This window comes from Carettochelys insculpta, chromosome 1 (assembly GCF_033958435.1).
Source record: "Carettochelys insculpta isolate YL-2023 chromosome 1, ASM3395843v1, whole genome shotgun sequence".
Lineage (NCBI taxonomy): Eukaryota > Metazoa > Chordata > Testudines > Carettochelyidae > Carettochelys > Carettochelys insculpta.
The window spans coordinates 350,571,430-350,598,102 of record NC_134137.1 but is presented as its reverse complement, the minus strand read 5'-3'; the positions used below and the strand labels follow the sequence as shown (position 1 = coordinate 350,598,102).

The 26,673-nt window shown below is 43.2% G+C and overlaps 1 protein-coding gene across 8 annotated transcripts in view; it reads left to right on the top strand.

Annotated features, from left to right (window-relative positions):
* The window catches only part of KIF21A (kinesin family member 21A), a 185,955-nt gene extending 159,486 nt beyond the window's left edge, over window positions 1-26,469 (top strand). For all 8 annotated transcript variants that reach the window (XM_075016233.1, XM_075016206.1, XM_075016187.1 and 5 more), the window contains 7 exons: window positions 7,404-7,540; window positions 15,896-16,076; window positions 17,771-17,935; window positions 19,558-19,675; window positions 22,682-22,852; window positions 24,104-24,303; window positions 26,070-26,469. In XM_075016233.1, coding sequence (XP_074872334.1) covers window positions 7,404-7,540; window positions 15,896-16,076; window positions 17,771-17,935; window positions 19,558-19,675; window positions 22,682-22,852; window positions 24,104-24,303; window positions 26,070-26,163 — 1,066 coding nt within the window. In that variant the 3' untranslated portion in view covers window positions 26,164-26,469. The remainder of the gene's footprint in view (window positions 1-7,403; window positions 7,541-15,895; window positions 16,077-17,770; window positions 17,936-19,557; window positions 19,676-22,681; window positions 22,853-24,103; window positions 24,304-26,069) is intronic.
* The last annotated feature ends 204 nt before the right edge of the window (window positions 26,470-26,673 follow it).

Below are 26,673 nucleotides of genomic sequence, written 5' to 3'. Positions count from 1 at the left end.
CCTCCGTTCCTCCAACCAATGTCACCATGGCTTGGGCCACCTTCACCATTTCTGGGAGTGGATCCCCTGGAGTACTATCACAAGCCAGTTTCATCTCTGTGTCGTCGTGGAGGTCTCGCTCTCCCAGACATCAGGGGTACACACTCTGTGGGTGGTCCAGGTCTCCACTGGACCCTTGCCCATGCTGCTATGGTCGTCCTCATCATGCTGGACACAGACACCTACATCCAGGGATAGGTCCCCCCCCGGCCGCTCAATACCCCCCTGGACACTCTCGATCGGGGACGGAAACACAACTGTCTCAAGGGGAGTTAGTTTTAGAACCCCGAGACTTTCCTTCACAATCCTCCAGGGAGCAAGTGTACCATCAACCGCAGGAGCCTGAGGGTTCGAGGGAGGTTTACCCCAGTGGTTCCTCCTCATCCTGCCCAGATGAGGCCATGGCCCCCGGGGATGTCTTCCCCCCCCCACCCCCCCAGGATGACCTTAAACAATTTCAGGAGCTATTTAAAAGGGTAGCTTTCACGCAAGACATTCAAACGGCAGAGGTGCAGGAGAAACATCACAAACTCCTGAAAAATTTGAGACCCCCAGCTTCATCCAAAATTGCTATTCTGCTGGACGAAGCCATTATGGAGTCAGCCACTACCATATGGCAGACTCCGACCTCTATCCCTCCTACGAACAAGAGAGCGGATAAGAAGTACTTCGTCCCAGCAAAGAGCATGGAGTTCCTCTTTAGTCACCCACAACCAAATTCTTTGGTGGTCGAATCGTCCCAGCAGAGGTCGAAGGCTTCTCAGTACAAATCGGGGGGATCAGACAAAGATGCTAAGAAGCTAGAGCTATTTGGCAGGAAGGTATATTCCTCTTCTACCCTGCTATTGAGCATGGCAAATTATGTGGCACACCTAGCAAACCATAATTTTGATAATTACTCCAGACTTACTCCCTCATGGATTCACTTCCGGAAGACAAAAAACCGGTTTTAAAGGAGATTGTTCAAGAGGGCTACGCAGCATCGCGGATGGGAGCCCAGATTGCCCTGGACGTGGCGGACACGGTGGTATGTTCAACGGCTACAGCAGTGGTCATGCGTAGAGAATCCTGGCTCCAGACGTCTGGTATCCCTAGGACCTACAGGCAAAGATCGTGGATCTTCCCTTTGATACACAAAGCTGTTTGCAGACTCAACCGACTCGGTCCTCCACTCCAGTAAGGACTCGAGAGCTACACTTAAAACCTTGGGCATTTATACTCCCCCATACAGAAAAAAAAAAAAATTTATCCTCAGTGAAGACGCTACGCTTACCAACCACAGCGTGCTCAATATCAACGGGGCTACGACCAAGGGCGCCAGGGTGCTGGAGATCATAGCCATGGGTTACACGAACCCCTTCCAGTCGCTCCCACCGACAAAGCCTCCTGCCAGGCCTCACCTCAGGGACGCTGCCCACAAGGCAAGGCTCAAGCCAGGAGGTGGACCACCTGCTACTTCCTAACAGAAGAAAACAGGAGGCTGGAGGCCCATCTTAGATTTTCGGGGCCTCAACCGTTAGTTGCGCAAGCAACATTTTCGGATGATCACAGTTGCCTCGATACTCACAGCACTGGACAATGGAGACTGGTTTGCAGCCCTCGACTTACAAGATGCTTACTTTCATATAACAATCCACCCAGCACACAGACGCTTCCTCCGCTTCACAGTCGGCAAGGAGCACTTCCAGTACAGGGTTCTTCCGTTCGGCCTCTCCTCGGCCCCCAGAGTCTTTACCAAAACCCTGGCAGTGGTGTCAGCCTACCTGCACAGACAGGGGGTGTTTATTTTCCCATATCTGGACGACTGCCTGCTGAAAGGGGCCTCGAAGGCAGAGATCTTATGCATGATACGCGTCACAGTGGACACGTTTTCTTCGCTGGGCCTAGTTATCAACCTCGCAAAGTCAAAGACCGAACCCACACAAGATATAGAGTTCATAGGGGCACGCATAAACTCTATCACAGCAAGGGTGTACCTACCCAACGCCCGCTTCCGCTCCATCAGTTCGCTGGTGCAAGTCATCACATACAGCCCCACGGTGCCGGTCTTAACGTGCTTACAGCTGCTGGGCCACATGGCGGCAGCGACGTCTGTGGTACAGAATGCCAGGTTACACATGTGAAGCCTGCAGCATTGGCTGGTGAGCGTTTACAAACCGGCATCCCACACTGTCCACAGGGTGGTGTTGCCCACGACAGAGGTGCTCAGATCCCTGGCATGGTGGGAAAACCCCAAGGATCTGCTAGTGGGGGTGCCCTTTCACCAACCACGAATTTCTATTTTTCTTACTACCGACGCCTCTCGCATAGGATGGGGAGCGCACATCGGCGACAAGGTGATGCAAGGGCTATGGTCCCCTGCGGAACAGACACTGCACATAAACATACCAGAGCTCAGAGCAGTGTTCAACGCCTGCAGACATTTTTGAGATTACCTACATGGCAAAGTAGTCGGGATCAATACCGCCAATACCTCCACTATGTTTTACATCAATCAACAAGGAGGAGCACGATCCCGTGCCTATGTGCGGAAGCAGTCCGACTGTGGAACTGGTGCATCGCCAACAACATAACGTTGAAAGCCTCGTATTTGTTGGACGCTCACAACGTGAAAGCAGATCAGCTGAGCAGGTGCTTCACACTCACGCGTGAATGGCAGATCTGCTCCGATCTGCTACGGCGCATTTTTCGTACATGGGGGTTTCTCCAGATCGATCTGTTTGCCACCCAGTACAACAAGAAGTGTCCGCAGTACTGCTCCAGGGCAGGAGTGGGGCGGGGGTCCCTGGGGGACGCATTCATGATTTCATGGAGGGGCCCCCTACTTTACGCGTTTCCCCCCACAGCGCTTATCCACAAAGTTCTGCAGAAAGCCAGAAGGGACAGAGCTCGCACGATACTCATAGTCCCAACTTGGGATCGGCAGCAATGGTTCCCTTGCTTCTGCGCATGTCAGACTGCCCACCACTTCCTCTACCGGTGGCACCGGACTTACTCACGCAGGCTCAGGGGTCCACAGTGTACCCGCACCCTCAGGGTCTGCGTCTACACGCATGGCTAATCCATGGCTCAGCTCCTTAGAGAGCATGTGTACGGAGGGAGTACAAGTAGTCCTGGAATGTAGCCGAAGGACCTCCACCAGGAGGACTTACAAGCAGAAATGGACTCGATTTACAGCCTGGTGTTCCGCCAAGCAGTTAGCTCCCTTTGACGTTCCTATACCTGTAATACTAGAATACTTATTGGACCTCAAAAGAGGCGGGCTTTCTCTATCCTCGCTAAAGGTCCACCTCGCCGCTATATCAGCCTTTCGGCATACAGAGGAAGGGCCCACTGTATTCACCCATCCTATCGTTACAAGGTTCTTGAAGGGGCTGGTAAACCCGTACCCTCCTCGAAAACCGCTTCCACCATCGTGGAATTTGGACTTGGTGCTCAGCACGCTATTGGGTCCACTTTTTGAACCATTAGCCAAAGTTCCCCTATGTCTCTTTACGATGAAAACAACCTTCCTCCTTGCAATTACATGAGCCCGCAGGGTGAGTGAGCTCGCAGCAGTGATGCCAACGCAGCCCTGCACCGTATTCTCAAAGGAGGCGGTAACCTTAAGGCTGCACCCAGCCTTTGTTCCAAAAGTTTCTTCGGAGTTTCATCTTAATGAACCAATAGTTTTACCCTCATTTTACCCGAAGCCTCACAGCTCCGGCAAGAAGGCACACCTGCATCTCCTGGATGTGAGGAGGGCATTGGCCTTCTACATAGACAGAACTAAGTCCTTACGGAAAACAGACAGGCTTCTAGTCTCTCTCGCTCCCAGGTCAAAGGAGAAGGTCTCTCTTCACAGAGAATCTCAAAGCACATTGTGTCCTGTATAAAAATGTGCTACAAGCTTCGAAAGACTCCTTTGCTGGCCCCACCCAAGGCTCACTCCACCAGGGCGGTGGCGGTGTCAACAGCCTTCTTCAAGGGCATCGCGTTAAAAGACATCTGTAGAGCGGCGACCTGGTCGTCCTACGACACCTTCGCCAAGCATTATGCCCTACATCGGGTATTCTAAGAGGATACCCGTCTGTCGACAGCAGTCCTCTCGGGGGCAAGCTGCACATAAACCGATTTACCCACCTCCTTACTTGGGTTATTGCTGGGTAGTCACCTATTGTGGAGCACCCACGGGGATCACTCGAAGAAGAAAGAGAAGTTACTCACCTGTAGTAACGATGGTTCTTCGAGATGTGTCCCCGTGGGTGCTCCACCACCCACCCATCCTCCCCGCTTTGGATCTCTATCTAGTGTTTTTCAGGAGCATTCGAGGCGGTTGGTCAGGGAACTGGCGGGGACCGGATCGCGCATGTGGCCGGGGGCGTGTGCAGGGTGCGGCACACACCGGCGCATGTGCGATCCAGGAGAAACTGCTGGAAGATTTCCGCTTTGCGGCGCTGGGTGAGCCTGACACCTATTGTGGAGCACTCACGGGGGCACATCTCGAAGAACCATCGTTACTACAGGTGAGTAACTTCTCTTTATTAGATGAGCTTTCGTGGGACAGACCCACTTCTCTTTGACAGGGTTACTGCCCTAGTGGATGGGAGGAAAACAGTAAGGCCGTTTCTCCAAATGCCACTCTCTTTGAAAGTGACATGGTAATAAACGGCCCGAAATATGCTAATGAGGCACATATGCAAATTCCCCCACACCTCATTAGCATAAGGTCATGTGATTTGGAGTCTGGAAGATGTTCTTCCAGACTCCAAAATGCCGTTTAGAAGCATGCCCCCCCACCCCCCGGGGGGTCTTCCGGAAGGAAGTCCTTCTTCCAGAGACCCCTTCTTCCTCAAAATTTTTGGGAAGAAGGGTCCTCCAGAAGAAGGACTTCCTTCTGGAAGACCCCTGGGGGCCATGCTTCTAAATGGCATTTTGGCGTCTGGAAGAACATCTTCCGGACTCCAAATCACGTGATTTTATGCTAATGAGGCACAGGGAATTTGCATCCATGCCTCATTAGCATATTTCAGGCCGTTTATTAGCATGCCAGTTTCGAAGAAAGTGGCATGTGTAGAAATGGCCTAAATGTGTGGTGAGGCCTGAACTGGAGTTCTGGGTCCAGTTCTGCATGCCGTGCTTTAGGAGACGTGGGGAGAAGTTGGAGAGAGCTCAGAGGATAACAATAAACATGATAAAAGGTTTAGAAAACTTACAAGGAAAGTTTAAAAAAAATGAGCATTTTTAATCTTGACAAAAGAAGATTAAGGGGGGCTTGAGAGACCTTCAAAATATGTAAAGGACTGTTATAAAGAAGACATACATGAGTTGTTCTCCAGGTCCCCTAAAGGTAGAACAAAAAGTAATGGGCTTACTGTGCAACAAGGAAAATGTCAAAGTAGCACAAGCTGAACCTCTCTTGTCCAGCACCCTCATGACCTGACTGGAGCTGGATGAGAGAATTTGTCAGACGATGGGAGGTCAGTATTTTCTAGCACATACTAACACTTCCACTGCTTACTAGGCTCTTAGAAGACAATTGGGGTAAATTACAGCTAAATAATCACACATAACACTGAAAGCCAGGACTGGTGGCTGTAAATAAAGTTTATGGGACCACGGGAAACTTGGCCAAGCAACCACTTATCATGGATATGCCCAACTAATGTCATGCTGGATGATGGAGTTTGCCGGACGAGAGAGTTCTGAATTAGAGAGATTCAACCTGGAAAAGTCTGGAGTAGGCTTCCAGTGAAGGCCATGGAATCCCCATGATTTGAAGCATGTCAGGGATGGTTTAAGCTTACTTGGTCCTGCCACAGTCCAAAGGGCTGGGCTTGATTTCTCAAAGTTCCTACCAGGCCTCTATTTCGATACTATAATGTATGACCTAGAAAACATTCTATGAAACTATAGTTCTGCACCATTTATACAGATAAAGGGAAATGCCTTTTACAGAATGTGTCCTGGGGTGACTTGAGGCAAGTATATTAGTAAGATATTAGACATGAATAAGAATTTGTATGACTAAAAATAGCTTCTGCACTGACACGACAGGCTAACGTTACAAAAGCTGGACAACATGCTCCTCACCAGCTGGGTCATTTAGGTTATGTCTACATGACTGCCTAAACTCAAAATGAGTGATGCAATTTGTATACCTTACTTTGAGTTAATTTTGAAATAGGTTATTTCAGCATGTGGCCCTGTCTATAAATGGCACCACATGTCAAAATAAAGCACTGTTTCAAAGCATCCCTTTCTCCTTCTGTGATGAGGTGTACAGGGATGTCAAAATAGCATGCCCGTTATTTCGAAAAATATTTAGAAATGATGGGCACATTGCACAGATGCAAGGCAGATATTTCAGGATACAACAATGTTCTGAAATAGCTCCTGCCTTGTAGACATAACCTTCGAAGTTCCATTCCGTTGCAGACTGTTGCTTAAATGAACATCACTGTGGAATGTTATGCCTTCCTCTACAGCATCTTATACTGGATATTGGATTATATGGGAGGATGGTTCTGTTTACAGTGTGGCAGTTCATATTCATCCGAGGCTTAGGCAGCTAATAACGGTCATTTAATGATAGAATACCTGGGGCCAGATACTCAGGCTGTATTACAACTTTTTTGCGTCATTCATACACTCTTATGCTCCAATCTCACACACTCGTGTTCTGGGTATCAAATATATTTACAGAACTACATACAGTTTCATTCAAAAATAGCACAACACTAAGGCCATTTCTACACATACCACTTGTTTTGAAAGTGGCATGCTAATGAACAGCCTGGAAAATGCTAATGAGATGTGGATGTAAATTTCCAGTGCCTCATTAGCATGTGATCACGTGATTTGGAGTCCAGAAGAAGCTCTTTCAGACTCCAAAATAGCTGTGTAGAAGCATGGCCCCTGGGAAGATGGGGCTTCTGGAAGGAGGATTTCCTTCTGGGAGATCCCTGGGGGCCACGCTTCCACACAGCTATTTTGGAGTCTGGAAGAGCTTCTTCCAGACTCTGAATCACATGACCATATGCTAATGAGGTGCTGGCAATTTACATCCATGCCTCATTAGCATTTTCCAGCATGTTCATGAGTGTGCCACTTTTGGAACAAGTGGCATGTGTACAGATGGCCTAACACTTTTATAAAGCTGAATAATAAAAATAAATGAAGAATGTATCTAGAAGACAAATTCAGTTGTCCTATACCAAATTATGCAAGTTAATATTAACTTACTTCCTGTTATACATGCAATTTCATTTTTATTTGTAATGCTATAGGAAATAATCCAGGAAAAATAAACACTGGATACAGAGAAGGGTGGAAATAAGTGATTTGCATTGCCAGATCTAACTCATAATTTATTTTTTCTTTAGGGGCATAATCAACCCATTCCCTGCTTCAAAATGTATCAGATCTTCACCACTTCAGTGTATCCATATAGCTGAAGGGCATACCAAGGCTATACTTTGTGTTGATTCAACTGATGATCTTCTGTTCACTGGATCTAAAGGTTGGGAAGGCTTAATGTACTTGTTGCCTACTAAAACTGCTTTGAAAAATCAGTATAATTTTAAATGCTTTGTTGGGGCCAATGATAGTTGTACGTGGTTTGGAGATGGAGAGCTGCGAAAGACCCATTTTTAGAGCATAATAAATTTTGAGTTGATTCATTAATGTTTGTGCCTCATATATATTCCATCTGAGAATTCATTTTAAGTGGAAAATTAACCTCCAAAATAGCATCTTAAAAAGCAAAAACTGCTCATCAGCGTAGGAGGTGAATAAATGCTGTTCCCAGTGCCACATCATAGCCTGTGCCTGCAGCCTTAAAGCTAATTCCGATGTTTTTTGAACTAAGCTTGACGATGTAAGATAAGCTTCCCTTTCACTACAATTACAGATTTGCAAGAGAAAAAGGAGAGAAATTCTGAGCAGAAAAATATTACAGGAAATGAATAGCTTTCTTAGAAATGCACAAAGGCAGTAACAAAAAAGCTCATATGCTCAAGGGGACCAACCACAAAATGTGAATTTATAAGACTGAATGTTAATTGAGTCACAACATTAAGTACAGGTTACTGTACATTAAAACCAGGTGGCAGAGACAAACATTAAAATAAGCTTAAGGCAAAAACACTCAAGACTACATTATGGTCTCTGAATGATTTAACAGTTGAGCTAGGAAGCATGGATAAAATTTTCAAAAACATCCAAGGCCCCGTTTTCAAAAGCAGTCTAGGTTCTTAACACTTAAATCTCATTGTCAGGTCACTAATGAGAATGAATTTAAGTTTAAATTAAATACGTTATTTTTCAGTGATGAAATCATGCTGGTATTTCCTAGGTTTATATATTTTTGTTCCACTGATCTTTTTCATTAGGACAAAAACTTATCAGTTAAGCCTCATGAGAGGACTGGATTAATATTTTATTTTGCAGTTATTTTGCACTTACTAAAAAAAAAAATAAAATGAGGAGTCCTGTGATACTTTATGCCCAAATGAATCGGTTAGTCTTTAAGCTTTTGTGGGTAAAAAACGCTTTGTCTGCTGCATGAAGTCCATGCATCACACGAAGTGATTTTAATGGAGAAAGCTTATGCCCAAATAAATCTGTTCTCCTTTAAGGTACCACCAGATTCCTAGTTGTTTTTGCAGATAGAGAGTAACACTGCTGTTCCTCTGAGACTCTGGAGTTACTGTAAATTGTGAGCTTCATCCAATAATCTAAAAGATCCTTAACAAACATTAATCATCCTCAACACAACTATGAAGAAGGTAAATTATATTATCCATACTTTATAGCTAGAGAAACTGAAGCTGTGACTTTCCCCATGTTTCACAAGAAATCTGTATGTGATACCAACAGGAATAGAAACCATATATTTTTCTTTGACTAGTGTCCCAAGGAGACCTCTGCTTCAGGTGTACATATTTCTCTCAACCGCTAGTTCAGAAATTTTCACTTAGAATCATCTGTTTGGCCCATATATGTCTGTGTTTCCTCATGCTGGATACAAAGGTTAAAGGGTGTATGTGGACAAACCACACTTAGTTTCTCCTCAGCCACCTCAGCTAGAGACAGAGTCATAGGATCTGCCTTGAGCATGCCCTGCTTTTCTAATAGTTGCATGGTGTTAAGTTAGTTTTTATAGTTAGTTTTTAATGTAGTTATGGTTAGTCAGGATCATTTTTCTCTTTCTGTTCCCTTCAGTGAGAGTTATTTTCTTTCTAGGAGGGCATGCCTGTTAGGTTTCTAACTTTGCCTCTCCTGCTGAGACTGTACGTGTGAGAAACAGTCGCTCCAAAGCTGTGTCTATTCTACAGCTTCTGTCAGCATCATTTGTCACTCGGGTACGAATAAACTACTCCCAAGCAACATAAGTTACACGAACCTATGAGGCAGCATGGACAGCTCTCTTGCCAATATAGTTACTGCTGTCACAGAAACAGCTTTATGATCTCAAGAGAGGTCTCTTCCTGTCTCATAGAGCATCTTCACCACATGCTGTACATCGTTGCAGCTGTGGCACTGCCACACTGTACGTGTAGTCAGGTCTTAAGTGTTTCCATTGCTTGGTGGAGTCCCACATCTTCTAGAAGTCCATCTTATTTCCAGCCCTCAAGTCCAGGATAAGGGGACACTGGGAGATTAAACTACAATTGCTAATGATGGAATGCTCCCTTTGGCCAGCTTCTGAGCTAGGTCAAGAGACCCCCAACACTCTTTGCTGTACATCTGTCTCTGTGAGATACAGCACCTTGGGGCTAGCTTCCCCTAATAAACCAGAGGACTTTGGAAGTTTCAGAGAAGGTTTTCAATAAGAGGAGTGTGTACTCTCCCTTTAGAGCTGTCAATACTTACACGTTCAGCTCAACTGTTGGTACCCAAGCAATTTTTGCCCTTGGCACTGTACACCATTGGCATAGATTTTAGCACCACTGGCAGTACTGTTGACTTAGATGACCAAGATTCCTGGTGCCATGTCCATTCCAGTCCCCTGTTTGTTAACATGGATTTTCAAGTATACTAAGGACCCCTCAATTACAGATGAAGTGGAGTCCCTGCACCTCATGGGTACCAAACATTTTGGTACTGAGACCACAATCTCTGGGCTGCTGTCCTCTGGTACCACAGGACTCTACCATTTTCTGAGAATTACTCCTTCGGATGAGATGGAGGAGAATGATAGAGATTGCAGTTGGCCCCCTTAAACTCTGTTCAAGGTTCTCCAAATTATTCCTTCAGGATCCTGTTCTCCGAAGGCCATAGGGAAGATTGGCCTTATTATCAAGGGTGGAATAAACCCTGTATTCTACTTACTCATTTCAAATGACCATGTTGGGATCCTTGGACTGCTTAGTGGCAATAATTTGTCAGATCACTCCATAGTCAGGCCAGCTGTACAGAATTCAGTGAGGGTTCAGGTCTTACCACACCTCTGGATTTACAGCAGCACTCATTAGTCCACTGGTGCCTCTAACAACCTTGTTATCTGAAAGTATTGTTGCTTGTACTGGATCTTTAGGCATTCATCCCTTCTCCCAAACAAAGGGTGGTAGCATATTCAGCCTGATCACAGGAAACATCTGCAGCATTACTGAAGAATGTACCAGTATTGGAAATTTGTAGCAGGCTATATGGGCTTCACTGAATACATTGAAACATGGAGATATGCATATCTCCTAGAGCTGGAGGGGACCTTGAGCGGTCATCAAGTCCAGTCCCCTGCACTCACAGTGGGACTGATCACCATCCCTCACAGCTTTTCTGTTTTCTTATCTAATCTGCCACAGATCTTTGAAAGGGCCCCTTCAAGGATTAAACTCATGACCCTGCATTTACAAGGCAAATGATCTAACCACTGAGCTGTCCCTCCCCTCTGGCTATTTGCCCCAGACCCCTAAATGGCCTCCTCAAGGACGGAGCTCACAACCCTGGGTTTACAAGGCCAATGCTCAAACCACTGAGCTGTCCCTCACACCTAAAAGGTGCTTCACAGTTACCAGCCATACACATATATCTCATAGAGCTGGAAGGGACCTTGAGAAGTCATCAAGTCCAGTCCCCTACACTCACAGCAGGACCTATAACCATCCCTCAGTTTTTGTTTTAAATCTAACTTGCCCTGGACCCTTGGAAGGCCCCCTGCAAGGATTGAGCTCACAACCCTGGGTTTACAAGGCCAATGCTTTAACCACTGAGCAATCCCTTTCCCCACATTGTTGAAACATTATGCCATAATCCATGCTGTCTAGTCTGATGTGGCTCTTGGTACTAAATTCACTTTATACTTTGTTCCCAGCCGGTTATCTGAGTGCTGGATAACTGAGCTTTCACTGTACATCTTTTTTCTTCCAAACGGGAATAAGCTATGCTGGTATAAAAGTGTCCACTCTAGTGGGCTGTACCATCTTAACCATTCCAGAGCAGACAGATCAGTATATCATTTGTGTGTAGATAAGGCCCTAAGTACTCAAGTCTCATTGAAAGTGGAACTCAACATCTTACCCACTTAGACTGGGATATAAATATAAATGTTTGGTAGAGATCTTGTAGTTTTCAGTTGGATCAGAGCAGATGTGATTGTATCTAAGGGCTTGACTGTAGATGACGGATTGTGTGGTGTGAGCTGGATGGAAGCTGGAAGCATATTGGTAAGTGTAGCAGTCACTGAGTTTCCGGTAGAGAGTGGTGTCGTTGTGGCCATCAGTGATTTGTATTGTGGTATCCAGGAAATGTCTTTCTTGTTTGGAATAGTCAAGGCTGAGATTGATGGTAGGATGCAGGTTTTTAAAAGCTCTGTGGAATTCTTCCAGAGTCTCTTTACCGTGGGTCCACATGATAAAGATGTCATTGATGTAGTGTAAGTAAAGGAGGGGTAATGTGACCAGAGCTAAGAAATCATTGTTCTAAGTTGTCCATAAAAAATGTTAGCATACGGTGGGGCCATGCGGGTGCCAATAGCAGTGCCGCTAATCTGGAGGTATAAATTGTCTCCAAATTGTAAATAATTGTGGATGAGAACAAAGTTACATAGGTCAGCCACCAGATTTGCTGTGGTAACATCAGGGATGGTATTCCTGATAGCTTGTAATCCATCTTCATATCGAATATTGATGTAGAGGGCCTGTACATACATGATGGCAAGGATGGACTTGTCAGGAAGGTTTCCAATGTTTTGTAATTTCCTCAGGAATTCAGTGGTATCTTGGAGATAGCTGGGGTGCTGGTGACGTAGGAGGGAGTCTATGTAGCTGGACAGTCTGGTAGTTACTAGTTCTCTTCCTTTGATGCTTGTAATTATCTCAGACATGACAATTAACATCCCTCCACCTCTCACTCCCTCCCTTCTGTCCTATTTGAGTTGTCAGTTTTTATTGAAAATTTTTTTTTGGTCCTCTGTATTTATAATTGTTGTTTTGCCTGGTGTAAGGTTAATGATCCACCTGTCGGTGATTCCCTAAGCCCCACACACCCAGTGGAGCAAGTGGACCGTGGCGAGGCAGCACCTACTTGGCTGGGGGCTGCCCAGCTTGAGGCATGCGGTAGCTGCCCAATGAGATCCGAAGACTTCTCCCACCATCGGAAGCAACCCCTGGCGCCTCACTCTACGCCAGTCGAGTGCAGTGGCTTAATACTGGTAACTGCTGCTTCCCGTGTTGTGTCACCGCTCAGAAAGCGATGCTGGAGTGTCCTCTCCAGGGTGCAGGCCTCGGCAAGTAAGTTTGAAGAACCAGCTGATGCCCAGCAGCAGGTTCCCCCTCTCCGCGCTACTGATGTAATCCAAGGGAAAGGCAAAAGCCAGTACAGCTTGGCACCAGGGTCGTCGCAGGAGCTGCCAGAGTGAGATTGAGCACAACCTCAAACTGCTTCAGGGTCTGCATCTCCGGATTTTTCCTCGGGGTTTACTCCCGAAGCCTTTCCCATGACTAGGTATCGCTGCAATGCAGTGGAGGTTTTAAATCAGAGTTTCCTTCTCCTAGGTGGGCGGCTTTCCCAGGCTGATGAGCCCCATCTGCCTAAAGCAACTAGTTTGAAGGCGCCAGTCACCCGCCTTCTCCTGTCAGTGCAAACAGTTTCGCTGGGCTTAGAAACTAAGCCACACGTTAAGGCCAGGAGCTGGACTTCAGTTGTCAGAGGCTATTGGAGACGCACGCCATGGGAGCATTTTATAAATAGTGGGAGCTTATCCCCACTACCACCACTGGCTATGACAACCTTTGAAACCAGATGGAATGCTGGGTGGAACACTACTCACAGCTGTACGCCAGAGAGACTGTAGTTACAGAGAGAGCCCTGAATGCCATCACGCGTCTGCCCACCATGACTGAACTCGATGCTGAGCCCACCTTGGAGGAACTCAGTGACGCACTAAAAGCACTTTCTTCTGGAAAAGCCCCAGGGAAAGACGGTATTCCCTCAGAAATCCTCAAATGCGCCAAAGGTACCCTAGTTTCAGAGCTGCATGGAATACTTTGCCAATGCTGGAGAGAAGGCAGCGTACCGCAAGATATGAGGGTGCTAACATCGTTACTGTTTACAACATGGGTGTCCAACCTTTTGGCTTGCCTGGGCCGCATTGAGTGAAAAGGAATTGTCTTGGGCTGCATATAAAATATATAATATAGTTAACGTATATAAATCCCATAATAATGTTAAAAGTTTACCATCTTGTGGGGCCACATTACTAGCTGTCCAGGGCCACGGGTTGGACACTCCTGGTCTACAAGAACAAGGGTGACACAAGCTTATTGTAACAACTATCGCGGCATCTCCCTTCTCAGTACCGTGGGGAAGCTATTTGCACATGTTGTTCTGAAGAGGCTCAGTGTTCTCGTGGAGAGAGTCTACCCTGAGTCTGTGTGGGTTCAGAGCTGAATGGTCCACCATAGACATGGTTTTCTCTGTTAGGCAGCTACAAGAAAAGTGCAGGGAGCAGAACAAACCTCTGTGTATTGCCTTCATTGACCTGACCAAGGCATTTGACCTCGTCAGCAGAAAAAGTCTGTTTGCAATTCTGGCTAAGATCGGCTGTCCCCCAACTCAGCTCAGCATTATTAGGGCCTTCCATGAATGGGACCATTGTATACGACGGATCCACATCCGAATCTTTTGAGATTCTCAGCGGAGTGAAGCAGGGGTGTGTGCTGGCTCCAACGCTTTTCGGCATCTTCTTTGCAGTTTTGCTCAAATATGCCTTCGGAACTGCTACATAGGGCATCTCTCTCCGCACAAGAATGGACGGCAACCTCTTCAAACTGTCGAGGCTTAGAGCGAAGATCAGGGTGCTTACGAAGCATCTAAGGGAGTTCCTTTTTGCTGATGATACAGCTATGGCTGCTCACACTCAGCAGGAACTGCAGTCACTCATAACTCGCTTTGCGGATGCATGCATGGAATTTGGCCTCACAGTCAGCTTAAAGAAGACCCAGGTGATGGGCCAAAACATGGGTAACGAGCCATCTATCAGTGTGCTAGACTACAAACTGGAAGTCATCCATGAGTTCGTGTACCTGGGCTCGACGATCTCTGACAACTTGTCACTTGATAGCGAGATCAACAAGCGCGTTGGAAAAGCCACCACAACGTTCTCCAGGCTGACGAAGAGAGTATGGGCTAACAATAAGCTCGCTGTACACACCAAGGTGCAGGTCTACACAGCCTGTGTTTTGAGCACACTGCTGTACGCCAGTGAAACATGGACTTTGCGCTCAAAACAAGAGCAGCGGCTCAACACATTCAACATGCGCTGCCTTAGGCGCATGCTCGGTATCTCATGGCAGGACAAGGTCCCCAGTAGCGCAGTGCTTGAGAGGGCAGGCACCGCCTCCATGTTCACCCTTCTCAAACAGAGGCGTATGCGCTGGCTGGGCCCTGTGTCACACATAACGAATGGCCGAATACCGAAGGACCTGCTCTTCGGCAAACTGGCGTCTGGAAAGAGGCCAAAAGGGCGACCTAAATTGCGCTACAAGGACACGTGCAAGCGCAACCTCAGCACTCTTTCTATCAGTGTGAACATCTGGCATTCGCTCACCTCAGACTAGCATGCCTGGAAACAGGGAGTGAAGGAAGCTCTTGCTATGTTTGAAACTACCTTGGTGAAGGAAGCGGAAGACAGGAGAGCCCTCAGGAAGATCCGTGCCAGTGATACCGGAGCCACATCTGCCTACTGCTGCTCACAGTGCGGAAAGGACTGCCACTCCCGGATTGGATTGCACAGCCACAGAAGACGCTGCTCGAATCATTCCAACTGGGGCGCAAACCCGTGATCCCTCAGGATCGAAGGATGCCTACTAAAGTGCTTTATAAATGTCAGTCTGTATTGGAAAGGCAATTGATCTGAAGAAATGGGTCTGTGCCACAAAAGCTCATCACCAAATAAATCATTTTGTTAGTCTTTAAAGTGCTACATTTCTGCTGCTTTGTTTTCTCCTCACATGTTAACTTATCTCAACATCATCTCTGGTGCTCAGAATTTCAGAGTACTGCTGCATTGTGTTCTTGGTGGGGGATTCCTGTGATCTTCCATAGCTCAAATTTGGTGACCAATAGGATATTCTGCAACTCCCACCTGTCTTCCCCCATTTTCCCTGTGGAGTGACTGACCCAGGAACAGACTGTGGGGCTGTTGTACTCTGGGGTGTGCATGCTCTTGGGAGATGATATATGAGGAAGGAACATATTTTATTAGAACTGGCTGTAATTCCACTGCAAGGAGGTGATGTGTGCATGTCATTGTTGCAGTGTTTTGAATTCTGCCATTTATGATGAACATAAAATGCTGGTAGCAGGTGATATATAAACATAAATATAAAATTTTATATAGAGAAAAATTTGTTTTCTCTTTGTGTCTTTTTAGATCGTACTTGTAAAGTATGGAATCTGGTAACTGGACAAGAGATTATGTCTCTAGGAAGTCATCCCAACAATGTTGTATCTGTAAAATATTGCAACTATACTAGCCTGGTTTTCACAATTTCAACATCTTATATTAAGGTGTGGGACATCCGAGATTCTGCCAAGTGTATTCGAACGTTGACGTAAGTGAGTTTAAACCTCAAATGCAGACAGCTAAATGATTCTAGGTTTTAAATAAAAGTTCATTAGTCTTAATAAAAGATGATATAAAGGTCATGTTTTAAGCATAGAATATTATGAGATTACAAAGAAATCAGTGTAAGGGCTCAAACTTCTGAAATGATTCTTAACTCGCAATTTTAGGATCACATCTACAGTCTCCACGGAAAGGGAAAGTACTGGGAGTTTTTTTTCCCCATACATTCCACTGAGAAAAAACAGCTTTGCCTTTAAATTCAGGGTTTTTTTCAGCCTTGAGATACATTTTGGTTTTGGTTAAATTAGCTGAATCTTTACACGATGGTTCTGTTCAATAGTAACAGAGAGTAAGCCGTGCTAGTCTAGATACTATCAAAACAAAAAGCAGTCAAGTAGCACTTTAAAGACTAGCAAAATAGTTTATTAGGTGAGCTTTCGTGGGACTGTGGGTCTGTCCCACGAAAGCTCACCTAATAAACTATTTTGCTAGTCTTTAAAGTGCTACTTGACTGCTTTTTGTTTTGATAGTTCTGTTCAGTTTTAGGTATATGGGAGGGGCTTTAATGGGCTCTTTTGAACCCTAACCAAACATGAATCCATTTCTACCCTATTTTCAAATACAGGAATTCAAGGTGACTATTCAGGCATTATCATTTAATATTTGAAGGGAACCTCTTTTTTTTCTGTGTAAATTTAAAAATACCAGGATCTCACCTGAGATTGGACCTTAGTGCTGGCTAGTGAGGATATGGAAATAGAGATAGGATATGTGTTGCAGGAATGAGGAAGGGAATTGTATGCGTTCAGAGGAGAGCAGGGGGAAGGGTTTGGGATAGGAGTAGAATTGGCTGGGTTGCTTGTGGCGCTGCTACTGCCATTAAATTGATATGAGATGATAGACCCGCCTTACAGCATCACGATAGGGTTAAGGTAATGATGACACAAACCCTTTTGTTGCTGTTGCCGATACGTACAGTTGTGTGTGTTATCACTCTATCCATCATTCCACTGCAGCCACCTCTGTGGTGCAAGACAGTAGTCATTTTGTGACTGCATAAATGCACAACAGTTTTAGAAAGAGAAATCAATGTAGCCACTTGAAATCACAGAAACACACTGAACAGAATGGAGTTAACTAAGCTAGAATTTGACCAGACCATTAAGGTTGATACGTCCAGTCTTGCAAAAATATGCCACTGGATCTTACATCTCAATTTATCAGGAAGTTTGTATTTCAAATAGCCGTATGACCCTACTTTTGTGCTGTGCATGATTCAACAGGCAGATAATCAGCATGCATGAGAGAGAGAAATGCTGACTTCTAGATAAACAGCACCTGGGTTTTTCCTGAAAGTCTTCTATCCAAGTACTTACAGACTGACCGTGCATAGTTTGAGATCCCAGTGACAAGTCCGTGTGGCACAAATGGATAGCTTCTTGGTGCCAGGCTTTTTATGGATGCAGGCTCTGTAAATATTTATGTATAATATGTGGAAACTTCTGCTTGTTAATTAGTGTACAGAGTGTTTCTGTGAATTTGCCTTCATTGTTCAGTGTTCTGAAGTGGTCTGTAGTTTTACATTCAAATAAGCATATTTATTTTTAAATGTTAGTTACTTTCTCTCTCTTTATTTTTTTTTTCAAATATGTCTGTCTGTTTCTTTTTGAAAATCTACAGCTCTTCTGGCCAGGTTATGTCAGGTGATGCTTGTTCTGGAAGCACTAACAGAACAGTAACTATTCCTGCTGGAGAAAACCAGATCAACCAAATTGCACTAAATCCAACAGGCACTTTCCTCTATGCAGCTTCTGGAAATGCAGTGAGAATGTGGGACCTTAAAAGGTACATAACGAAGGGCAAAAGAGATTATATTTACCAGCATACCTGACAATGATAGCACAAGAGTGCTTCCTGTTCATGAGGCAATATCTGTGCTTTGGGCTGAAAAAACTCATAGGTCAAAATCCAAGGGATTAATTAGCCCACAGTATGGTTGTAGCCAGCCCTTTTTTGTGTGCGTGTGGGTCGGGGGGAAGAGGAGCTGGTATGCAGCCGGCTTCCCACTCCTGACCTCTAGCCAGTCCCATGGCTGGGACTGCCAGGATGCCAGTACACAGTACCGGCACAAAAAAAGCCCTGATTATAACTGGCTCTGTACAAAATACCCTGAAGTTATTGTTTAACTTGTAGTATATTGAATCTTTGAATTAAACATCTACTTTTTAAATGCATGGAAATGAACAACAGGATTGAAAAGTGATTTTTAAGTGAAAAGTATACAGCCTTGTTCATTGGCCTCTTTTATGGCCACAATCATTTCCCTTGCTTTCATTCTCTGCTTCCTTCCTTATCATCTTTCTCTGCGTCTAGTCTCTTCACATCAGCAAACTTAAAATGTATGCCCTAGAGGGGAGAAAACCACAGAAGCAAAGAAAATGGGGCTGTGAGATTATGGAAATGGGTTTTAAAACCTTTTGACTCATTTTCTTCATTCCTTGCATCTTTCTTGCCACTACCCCCATGTCAGCAAAGCCTTCCTCTCAAAATAAGGGTCACTGTGTTTGCACTGAGAGAGTCCCAGCTCCACACACCCCTCATTCCATTCTGAAGCACAGCTCTAAACAAATATAGGTTAATACTGCACGTCTTTACAGTCTCAATATACACCCATGTCCTAATACTGCAATGAGTTGAGTAGCACCCTCTTTCAGTGATTGTCCTGTGAGGAGCTCATAGCAGGCACTTTGCATGGTAGTGAGAATCTGCAGTATCAGGCCATTGCACTGTAAAGAAGAGTAATTTTCTTTCTGTTGCAGTGAAGCAAGCAGTTTGAAAATAGCACATGTGACAAGACAGTTTGTACTTATACCTTATATTTAAGGTAGTTACTGAAAAATGATTTTGCTAATACCTGTATTCAGACTAACAGTGGTTATCATCAAATGAAAGCAGCTGGATTTACATAATATATGATCATTTAAAATAACCAGGCAGTGGTTATGCAAATCAGAATACATAAACCCAGAACTAGTGAGAATGCAAAGACTTGCTAAAGAGGAGATGATTGCCTATAGTTATAATTATCTGACATAACACTAGATTTTTCAAACAAGTTAAGCATGTATTTATTTACATATATCCTGATTGGATGTACTTCTTTGGCACATTAAGTGTGTGACAAGGTTGGGAAGGAGGAGAAGACGTCTGGAAAACTTTTGAAGCAAAGACCAGAAGGGCAGGAGAAGATCCATTTGGCCAGACACTCTGTTCTGTAAACCAGTATAATTAGGTCATTTTTTTCCAGCATATCTGATAGAAGTAATAAACCTCCAAATACCCACAAGATCACATACGTTTGAAAAAGGAGCTGCATACTCTCTACATCCCGGTTTAAATTCAGATAAAAATTAAGAATATTCTGCATCACATTAATCTCGTCTTGCCATTTATTTCTTTTCTTAAAGATTCCAGTCTACAGGAAAGTTAACTGGTCACCTAGGCCCTGTCATGTGCCTTACTGTAGACCGCATTTCCAATGGACAAGATCTTATCATCACTGGTTCAAAGGATCACTATATAAAGGTAATACACATTAGTATAAACGTTTTCTCCTTTATAGTATCATCACTTCCCTGGTCGGGGCAGAGGTTAGCATTAGTGTGACTTCCTCTCCCAACATCGCAAATAATGGTAGCCCAGATGGAAAATCTGAGCTATGTAGTTCTAGCTATGTTTATTAATAATACTTACCTATTTTATAGCACTTTTCATCTATGGCCCCATCTTAAAAAAGTATATAGCAGAAACTATCTGATGAAGGGAAACAACAATTTTTAGATCAACAGAAAGAATTACACATCAAGAGAAATTAAAATATTAAGTCAGTATCAAAAGTGAGAAGATGCATAAGTGACATAATAGAGCTATACAAAGTAATTAACTCTGTACAAAGGTTAAATTAGTTCTCTTCGTGGTGCACTGAATGATGCGGGGAAACTGAGGAGAAAACAGCATGTGGTCATGTAATTAAATAAAGCACATCGAAACAGAGACAGAATTACAGTTATGCAGGCAACCTTACTTCTAGTGTTTTCTAATTTTTGAGTTCCTGACTTTGCTACCCAAATAGCTTCCTGTCAAATGTCATCATATCTCTGTTGAAAAATTAAGTTGGAGAAATACCAGCAGGCAAACCCTCTTAATTTAATGGGAAAGATTTAGTTATGCTCTTTAATGGATGTCTTCAGATATGGGATGCAAACTTAATTTATTTAATTGGCTTGATATATATTAAAGTACTCAGAACAGAATATAACACTAAAGGGAATATAATGGTTAGACAAAATTAGTCTTACGTGTCTTTCTGTGACAGATGCAACTGTTCCATGAATTTCTAATTGAATGCCATTCATAAGAAATTTAAAAAAAAATTAAGCTATTTGGTTACATTGCCAAGTAATCTTGTTTTCTTGCGGTCAAGTTTGTTTATTGTAAATTGATCTAGCTAAGTTTCATGACACAAGACCTTATTTGAACAGAGTTAACGGTCTGTCATGTGAAGAGCATGATGGGGTCAAATTTAGCTACGACAGATCAGGAAAGGGATCTTGGAGTTATAGTGGATAGTTCTCTGAAGACATCCACGCAGTGTGCAGCGGCAGTTAGTAAGGCAAATAGGATGTTAGGAATTATTAAAAAAGGGATCGATAAGACAAAAGATATCATACTTCCCCTATATAAAACTATGGTACGCCCACATCTCGAGTACTGCGTGCAGATGTGGTCTCCTCACCTCAAAAAAGATATATTGGCATTAGAAAAGGTTCAGAAAAGGGCGACTAAGATGATTAGGGGCTTGGAAAGGGTCCCATATGGGGAGAGGCTAGAGAGACTGGGACTTTTCAGTTTGGAAAAAAGGCGATTGAGGGGCGATATGATAGAGGTATATAAAATCATGAATGGTGTGGAGAAAGTGAATATAGAAAAATTATTTACCTTTTCCCATAATACAAGAACTAGGGGACACCAAATGAAATTGATGGGTAGTAGGTTCAAAACTAATAAAAGGAAATTTTTCTTCACACAGCGCACAGTCAACCTGTGGAACTCCTTGCCCGAGGAGGCTGTGAAGGCCAGGACTCTATTAGGGTTTAAAAAAGAGCTTGATAAATTTTTGCAGGTTAGGTCCATAAATGGCTATTAGCCAGGGATAAAGTATGGTGCCCTAGGCTTCAGAACAAGGGCAGGAGATGGATGGCAGGAGATAAATCACTTGATCATTGTCTTCTGTTCTCCTTCTCTGGGGCACCTGGCATTGGCCACCGTCGGCAGATGGGATGCTGGGCTCGATGGACCTTTGGTCTGACCCAGTATGGCCATTCTTATGTTCTTATGTTCTTATCTGGGACCTCATTCTCAGAGACCTGAGCAGGCAGAAGGTTTGTGGCTCAGAAAAGAAATTGATACTCATTAGAAACAGGACATTTACAGAAACAAAATTTTCTAGGTCAACACCATTTCCTACAACTGTCCATTTCTGAACTACAAGACAATCCTTCCACCCTTCTGCTTCTCATGCTGCTGCATACTCCAATCCCTGAGCAGTCAGGAATTACTAACAGGCAGCCTGTGAAGTTACAAAGACTAAAAAAAAAGATGCTTCTGTGCTACAGAACAAATGAATACTGGTCATGGGTTATACATTTTGGACACATTTTTACAATACAATTTAGAAAATTGTTCATTGATCTCAGAGTGAGAGTGCTTCTACTTAATTCCTACTTGCAGAGAATTAAGTCAGTGAAGCTCTGCTACATAAATTACTTGGCAGAGCCCCACTCAACGTGCGCCATGGTATCCAAGGTCTTAACTATAAAGAATGAAACTCTACAGTTTTTTCCTCAGTTTTCTCCTATAAATCATTCATGATGGCTATGTCTACGCTGAAGTTCAAGTGTGTGGTTCACACTCAGGCTCAAGCATAATCCCTGCTGTTTACACACAGATCACACTGACTGAGGTCTCAAGGGTCATAGATCACATGGCTGTGGATTGTCTGAGCCTAACTCAAGCTGGGACCCATGGTGCAAGCTTCTTGCTTGGAAGCTTAGATGCAGCCCCACTAGACTCATAGTCTGGAACTCCACCAAGCAATTCTGCAATCCTATTGAGTTTCTTTGTTCTGTGGACACTCACGTTTATTGGACAGTCAGAATTTCTTACGCTGCACCACAAATAAAGGGCAGAGAAGCCACATTTTTGGAGGGTGCTAATAATGGGCTATGCATGGTTGGACTCAGGACCATATGAGTCCAAACACCAACGTAGGTGCTGGAACCCCAGATTGAGACTCCAGTACAATAGTGCCTAACCTGGGATTACAGAATGAGTGCACATGTTCAAGACATAGTTTAACAAACTCAGGGTCTGCTCCCTTGAGTTCTTCTGAGTTTACATTGTAGTGTAGACACACCCTGAATGTATTCACAACAGTTATGTGGCAAAGATTATGTGAATTCTATGATTTGCTTGGTTAATTGCTAGCCAAGAGCAGACAGTGTATCTGAACATTTATTGCTGTTGTTTCAGATGTTTGATGTTACTGAAGGGGCTCTTGGAACTGTTAGCCCAACACACAATTTTGAACCACCTCATTATGATGGGATTGAAGCACTTACTATCATTGGAGACACCCTTTTTAGTGGGTCCAGAGATAATGGTATAAAGAAATGGGATTTAGCTCGAAAAGACCTGCTTCAGGTAATGTAAAATCCAGGTGATCTGATCATTTTGCTGTAGAACTTTTTATGTCTGTTTAATATATTATAATGAACACTTGATTTGTACTCAGCCAGTCACTCCTACATGCTGCTGTTGTGTTGTAATTTGTTAGGTAAGTATATTGGGCAAATGGCGTGGACCGGCAGAGCTGCTCTTTTTAGTAGGAACACCATTGTTTTCCTCTGTAGTTGTAGTGGAATGTCAGAAGATTGACAGAGAAGTTGTTTACACTGTGGTAGTACAGCACAGAACATGTACATTCAATAGCAGGCTTCAAGAGCAGAGTTATAAACACATTAAATCATATCTTAATGTAGTGGTGTTGGAAGGTATGGACCAATCCTGTTCCCACTGAACTCAGCAGACAGGAGAGGCTTCAGCCATTAGTTCACTGCTCTTGGTCTCAAATGAACGACACTAGCATCCTGTCGGGGCAAGTTTTTGCTTTCTGAATAAACCGTGCCTGTCTTGAGTAATTTGTATTTTAGAAGTGTTTCTCATTCTGTTCATCTGCGTAGAAGGGAATGCGGAATGGAGGAGAAGGGAAGCACTTTAGGCACACAGTTTCACAGTACTTTAACTCTTTCTATTTACCTGATAATCATCGTCCTCATTTGCAGCTTTAGGGGGCATTTTATTTAGGCTGAAAATGTTCTATTGTTCCACAATTTGTTTTATAAGCTGATCAGTAAAGTGCAAAATCTGAATATTCAAATATGCAATTACTCTGTATCTACACTGAACTTCTCTTGAAATCCAACATGTCTGGGCTGACCAAGTAGATACTAGAATCAATATTGAGCACAGTAGCTTTTATTCCTATTCTCCAATAGCATCTGTTATATTCAAAATTATGTACAAATGCTAACTAATTTTATTATATAAAAACTGTGTGCGGTAGGAAAGCGTTATCCCTGTTTTAAAGTCTGTATCTTCACAAAAAACAAGCAGTCCAGTAGTACTTAGAGTAACAGTGGGTCTTACCCATGAAAGCTCATTACCTAATAAATAAAACTGTTAGCCTTTAAGGTGCTACAGGACTGCTTGTTCCCTGTTTCACAGTGAGAGAAAGTGAAACAGAGAAGTTGTAATGTACCCATGACCACATAACAAATCTGTTGCAGAGCTGGGAAAGGCATGTTAGAACTCAGAACTTGATGATGCTTAAACCTGTGCTTATTACAATACCCACTCTGCCTTACAGTGATTTGTGTATCATTTGTTTTTCAGCAAGTTCCTAATGCACACAAGGACTGGGTGTGTGCTCTTGGACTGGTGCCTGGTTCCTCTGTTCTTCTTAGTGGCTGTAGAGGAGGTATTTTAAAGCTCTGGAATGTGGATACATTTACACCAGTGGGAGAGATGCGGGGACATGACAGTCCTATAAATGCTATCTGCACCAACTCCAGCCACATTTTTACAGCAGCAGAGTGAGTTTGTGTTCTAATATTCTTCCATACATTCTACTTTTTCTTTCTTCACATGTAACTCAAATTTTGTACAAACCAATTAAGTCAAAGCACTCATAAGTCAAAATCACTCCATAGTAGAAGCAGAAAGACAAGATCCAGGCTGCACATTGCTGGAGATCTTAGGTCATCTGCTGGAATTATGACATTCAGAAAATTCTGGTAGGCTAGGAGACAACCCAAAACGTCATGCTTTTGTAATGCTAAAGCACAGTATATGTGCCAAGCAGAAACTTTGAATATGGCAACTTTTTACTGTCCTCCTTTAATGTCTTGAGTATTAATGAGTAATGAGTTATTAGGTAGAAGTGATAAATGTCAGAGATTAGTGACAAAGGTCAGGTATTCTCATTATGCTCCTGGTGCCTGAAAGGCTGAGACAAAAGATAGGCAAGTTAGGTAGAAGCAGTTTAGATGGAGTCATTCCTTTACTCTTATGGTAAAATGAGACATGCCAGAGACACCATAAATAAGAAAAGTATCATCTAATTCTAGAGAAAATGCAGGTGTCTTCAGCAGAACCTAGGCAGGCATCATCTAAAATGAGCACAGGGCAAAAATTGTTAAACTTTGATGTTATTTATTGAGACATCCAACTTCAAAAAATATTGAGCTACCGTAACTCATTGATTGGGAACTGGCAGTGCTCTGCGTTTATTTATCAATGGATGTAGTTATTTCATTGTAGGTGTCTCATTGTATTTGTTTGGAAATATTGTCTGTCTAAATTTTGAATGACATATTGTAAATAAATATGGTATTTGTGTGTTTATTTAGATTTTAAATATTTTAAAATAAGCCTTTTTTTAAATATTTACCCTTACACCCCATTAGTAATGCAGTAAGATCCCGGCAGTGTTGTTTAATTCCAATAGAAACTCAGGCAGTCAGACACCTACAGAAACTCCTTTCTTCATTGTGCGAAGCTAGGGCTTAGCTTTTTGCAAAAATCCAACTCAAACAGATATCACATACAGTATGCCAAAAAGGTTACCAAACCCGGGCTATCTCAGGTCAAGGGAGTGAGGAAGTGCCAGAGTTTGAGTCCTGTCAGTTGACCAAAGCCTTTTATAAGGACAGGATAAGAAATGTCTGTATGCCTGAGATACAGCATGTGAGGTAAGCAAACAGTAATTTAGTCAACTAATAGGAGAAAGATAAAATCTGATCATTGTTTAAATAAGGTTCATATTTGTAGTAATATATGGATAAATTGGTTCTAACAACTCAGATCTCTTCCAAAAGGGTGATATTACTGATGTTATGTGACACGTATTGCGCATATTGAAAGGGAAAGCATTCTAAAACATCTCAAATAGCTTTACAAGAAGACTCCTCCGAAAGGATTATGGCATATAGCTCCAGAATTAGGGCATCTCCTATCCTGGGTGACCGAGCACTTCTTTATTTTGGCTGAAACTTCCTGCATTCAGTTAGCTGAGATGTGGGCACTTAAATGAATGCTTTTGTTCTGGCTATGCAGAAAGAAAGGCAATATGCAATGTCTATACTTCAGTTAGGCCACAACATTATTCACTTACGTCTAGGAATGCCTGGTAATAAATCATGCAGCTAAGGTCATGATTGCATTAAGATCAGGAAATGTCTAGGACAAAAATACATATTTAAACTAATTTGAAATAAAGTGAAATGCTAAAGGTTTCTAGAAATGTGGTGTTTCTGTTTTTTGCTCATGTTTTCTGTTTGATATCACATATGTTTTACAGTGACAGAACTGTGAGGATCTGGAAAGCTCACAACATGCTAGATGAACACATTTCTGATACTGCTGATGCAAGTGAAGATATTGCTGCTAATTAAATTGAAATGACTGGCACAAATGAATACTGTGACAAAATCCTGTGTATTCTTGATGCACTTTGCTGTGCATTTACTGGGTAAACACTGACAACTGAAATAAACTGGAACATGCATCTGAACCCAACTGGTAAATATATGTTGCATTCTGCTAGAATTGATATGTTAGAACACTTGTCCTGTATGCTATATTTAAAAATAGCCTTCGGTAATATGCTTAAGTAATTGGCTGGATTTGTGTGCATATATTACACTTTGAAAAAATCTGCTCAAATAATGGTCTCCACACTGTAACCTGGAATACAAAAACAAACAAACAAACAAACAACCCTTTGTTGACATTCTGATGAGCTGATGTGTGTCTTGGGATAACATGGAAAGGATGCATCCTGTACTTGAATGAGGCCTTGGTTTGAGATTGTAAAAGGCTCTCTCTATTGAGGTTATAAAAGCGCTCTCTATTGAGGTTATAACAGCAAACTGGAAAAAAAAAAATCTGAGAAAGTTGTTAGT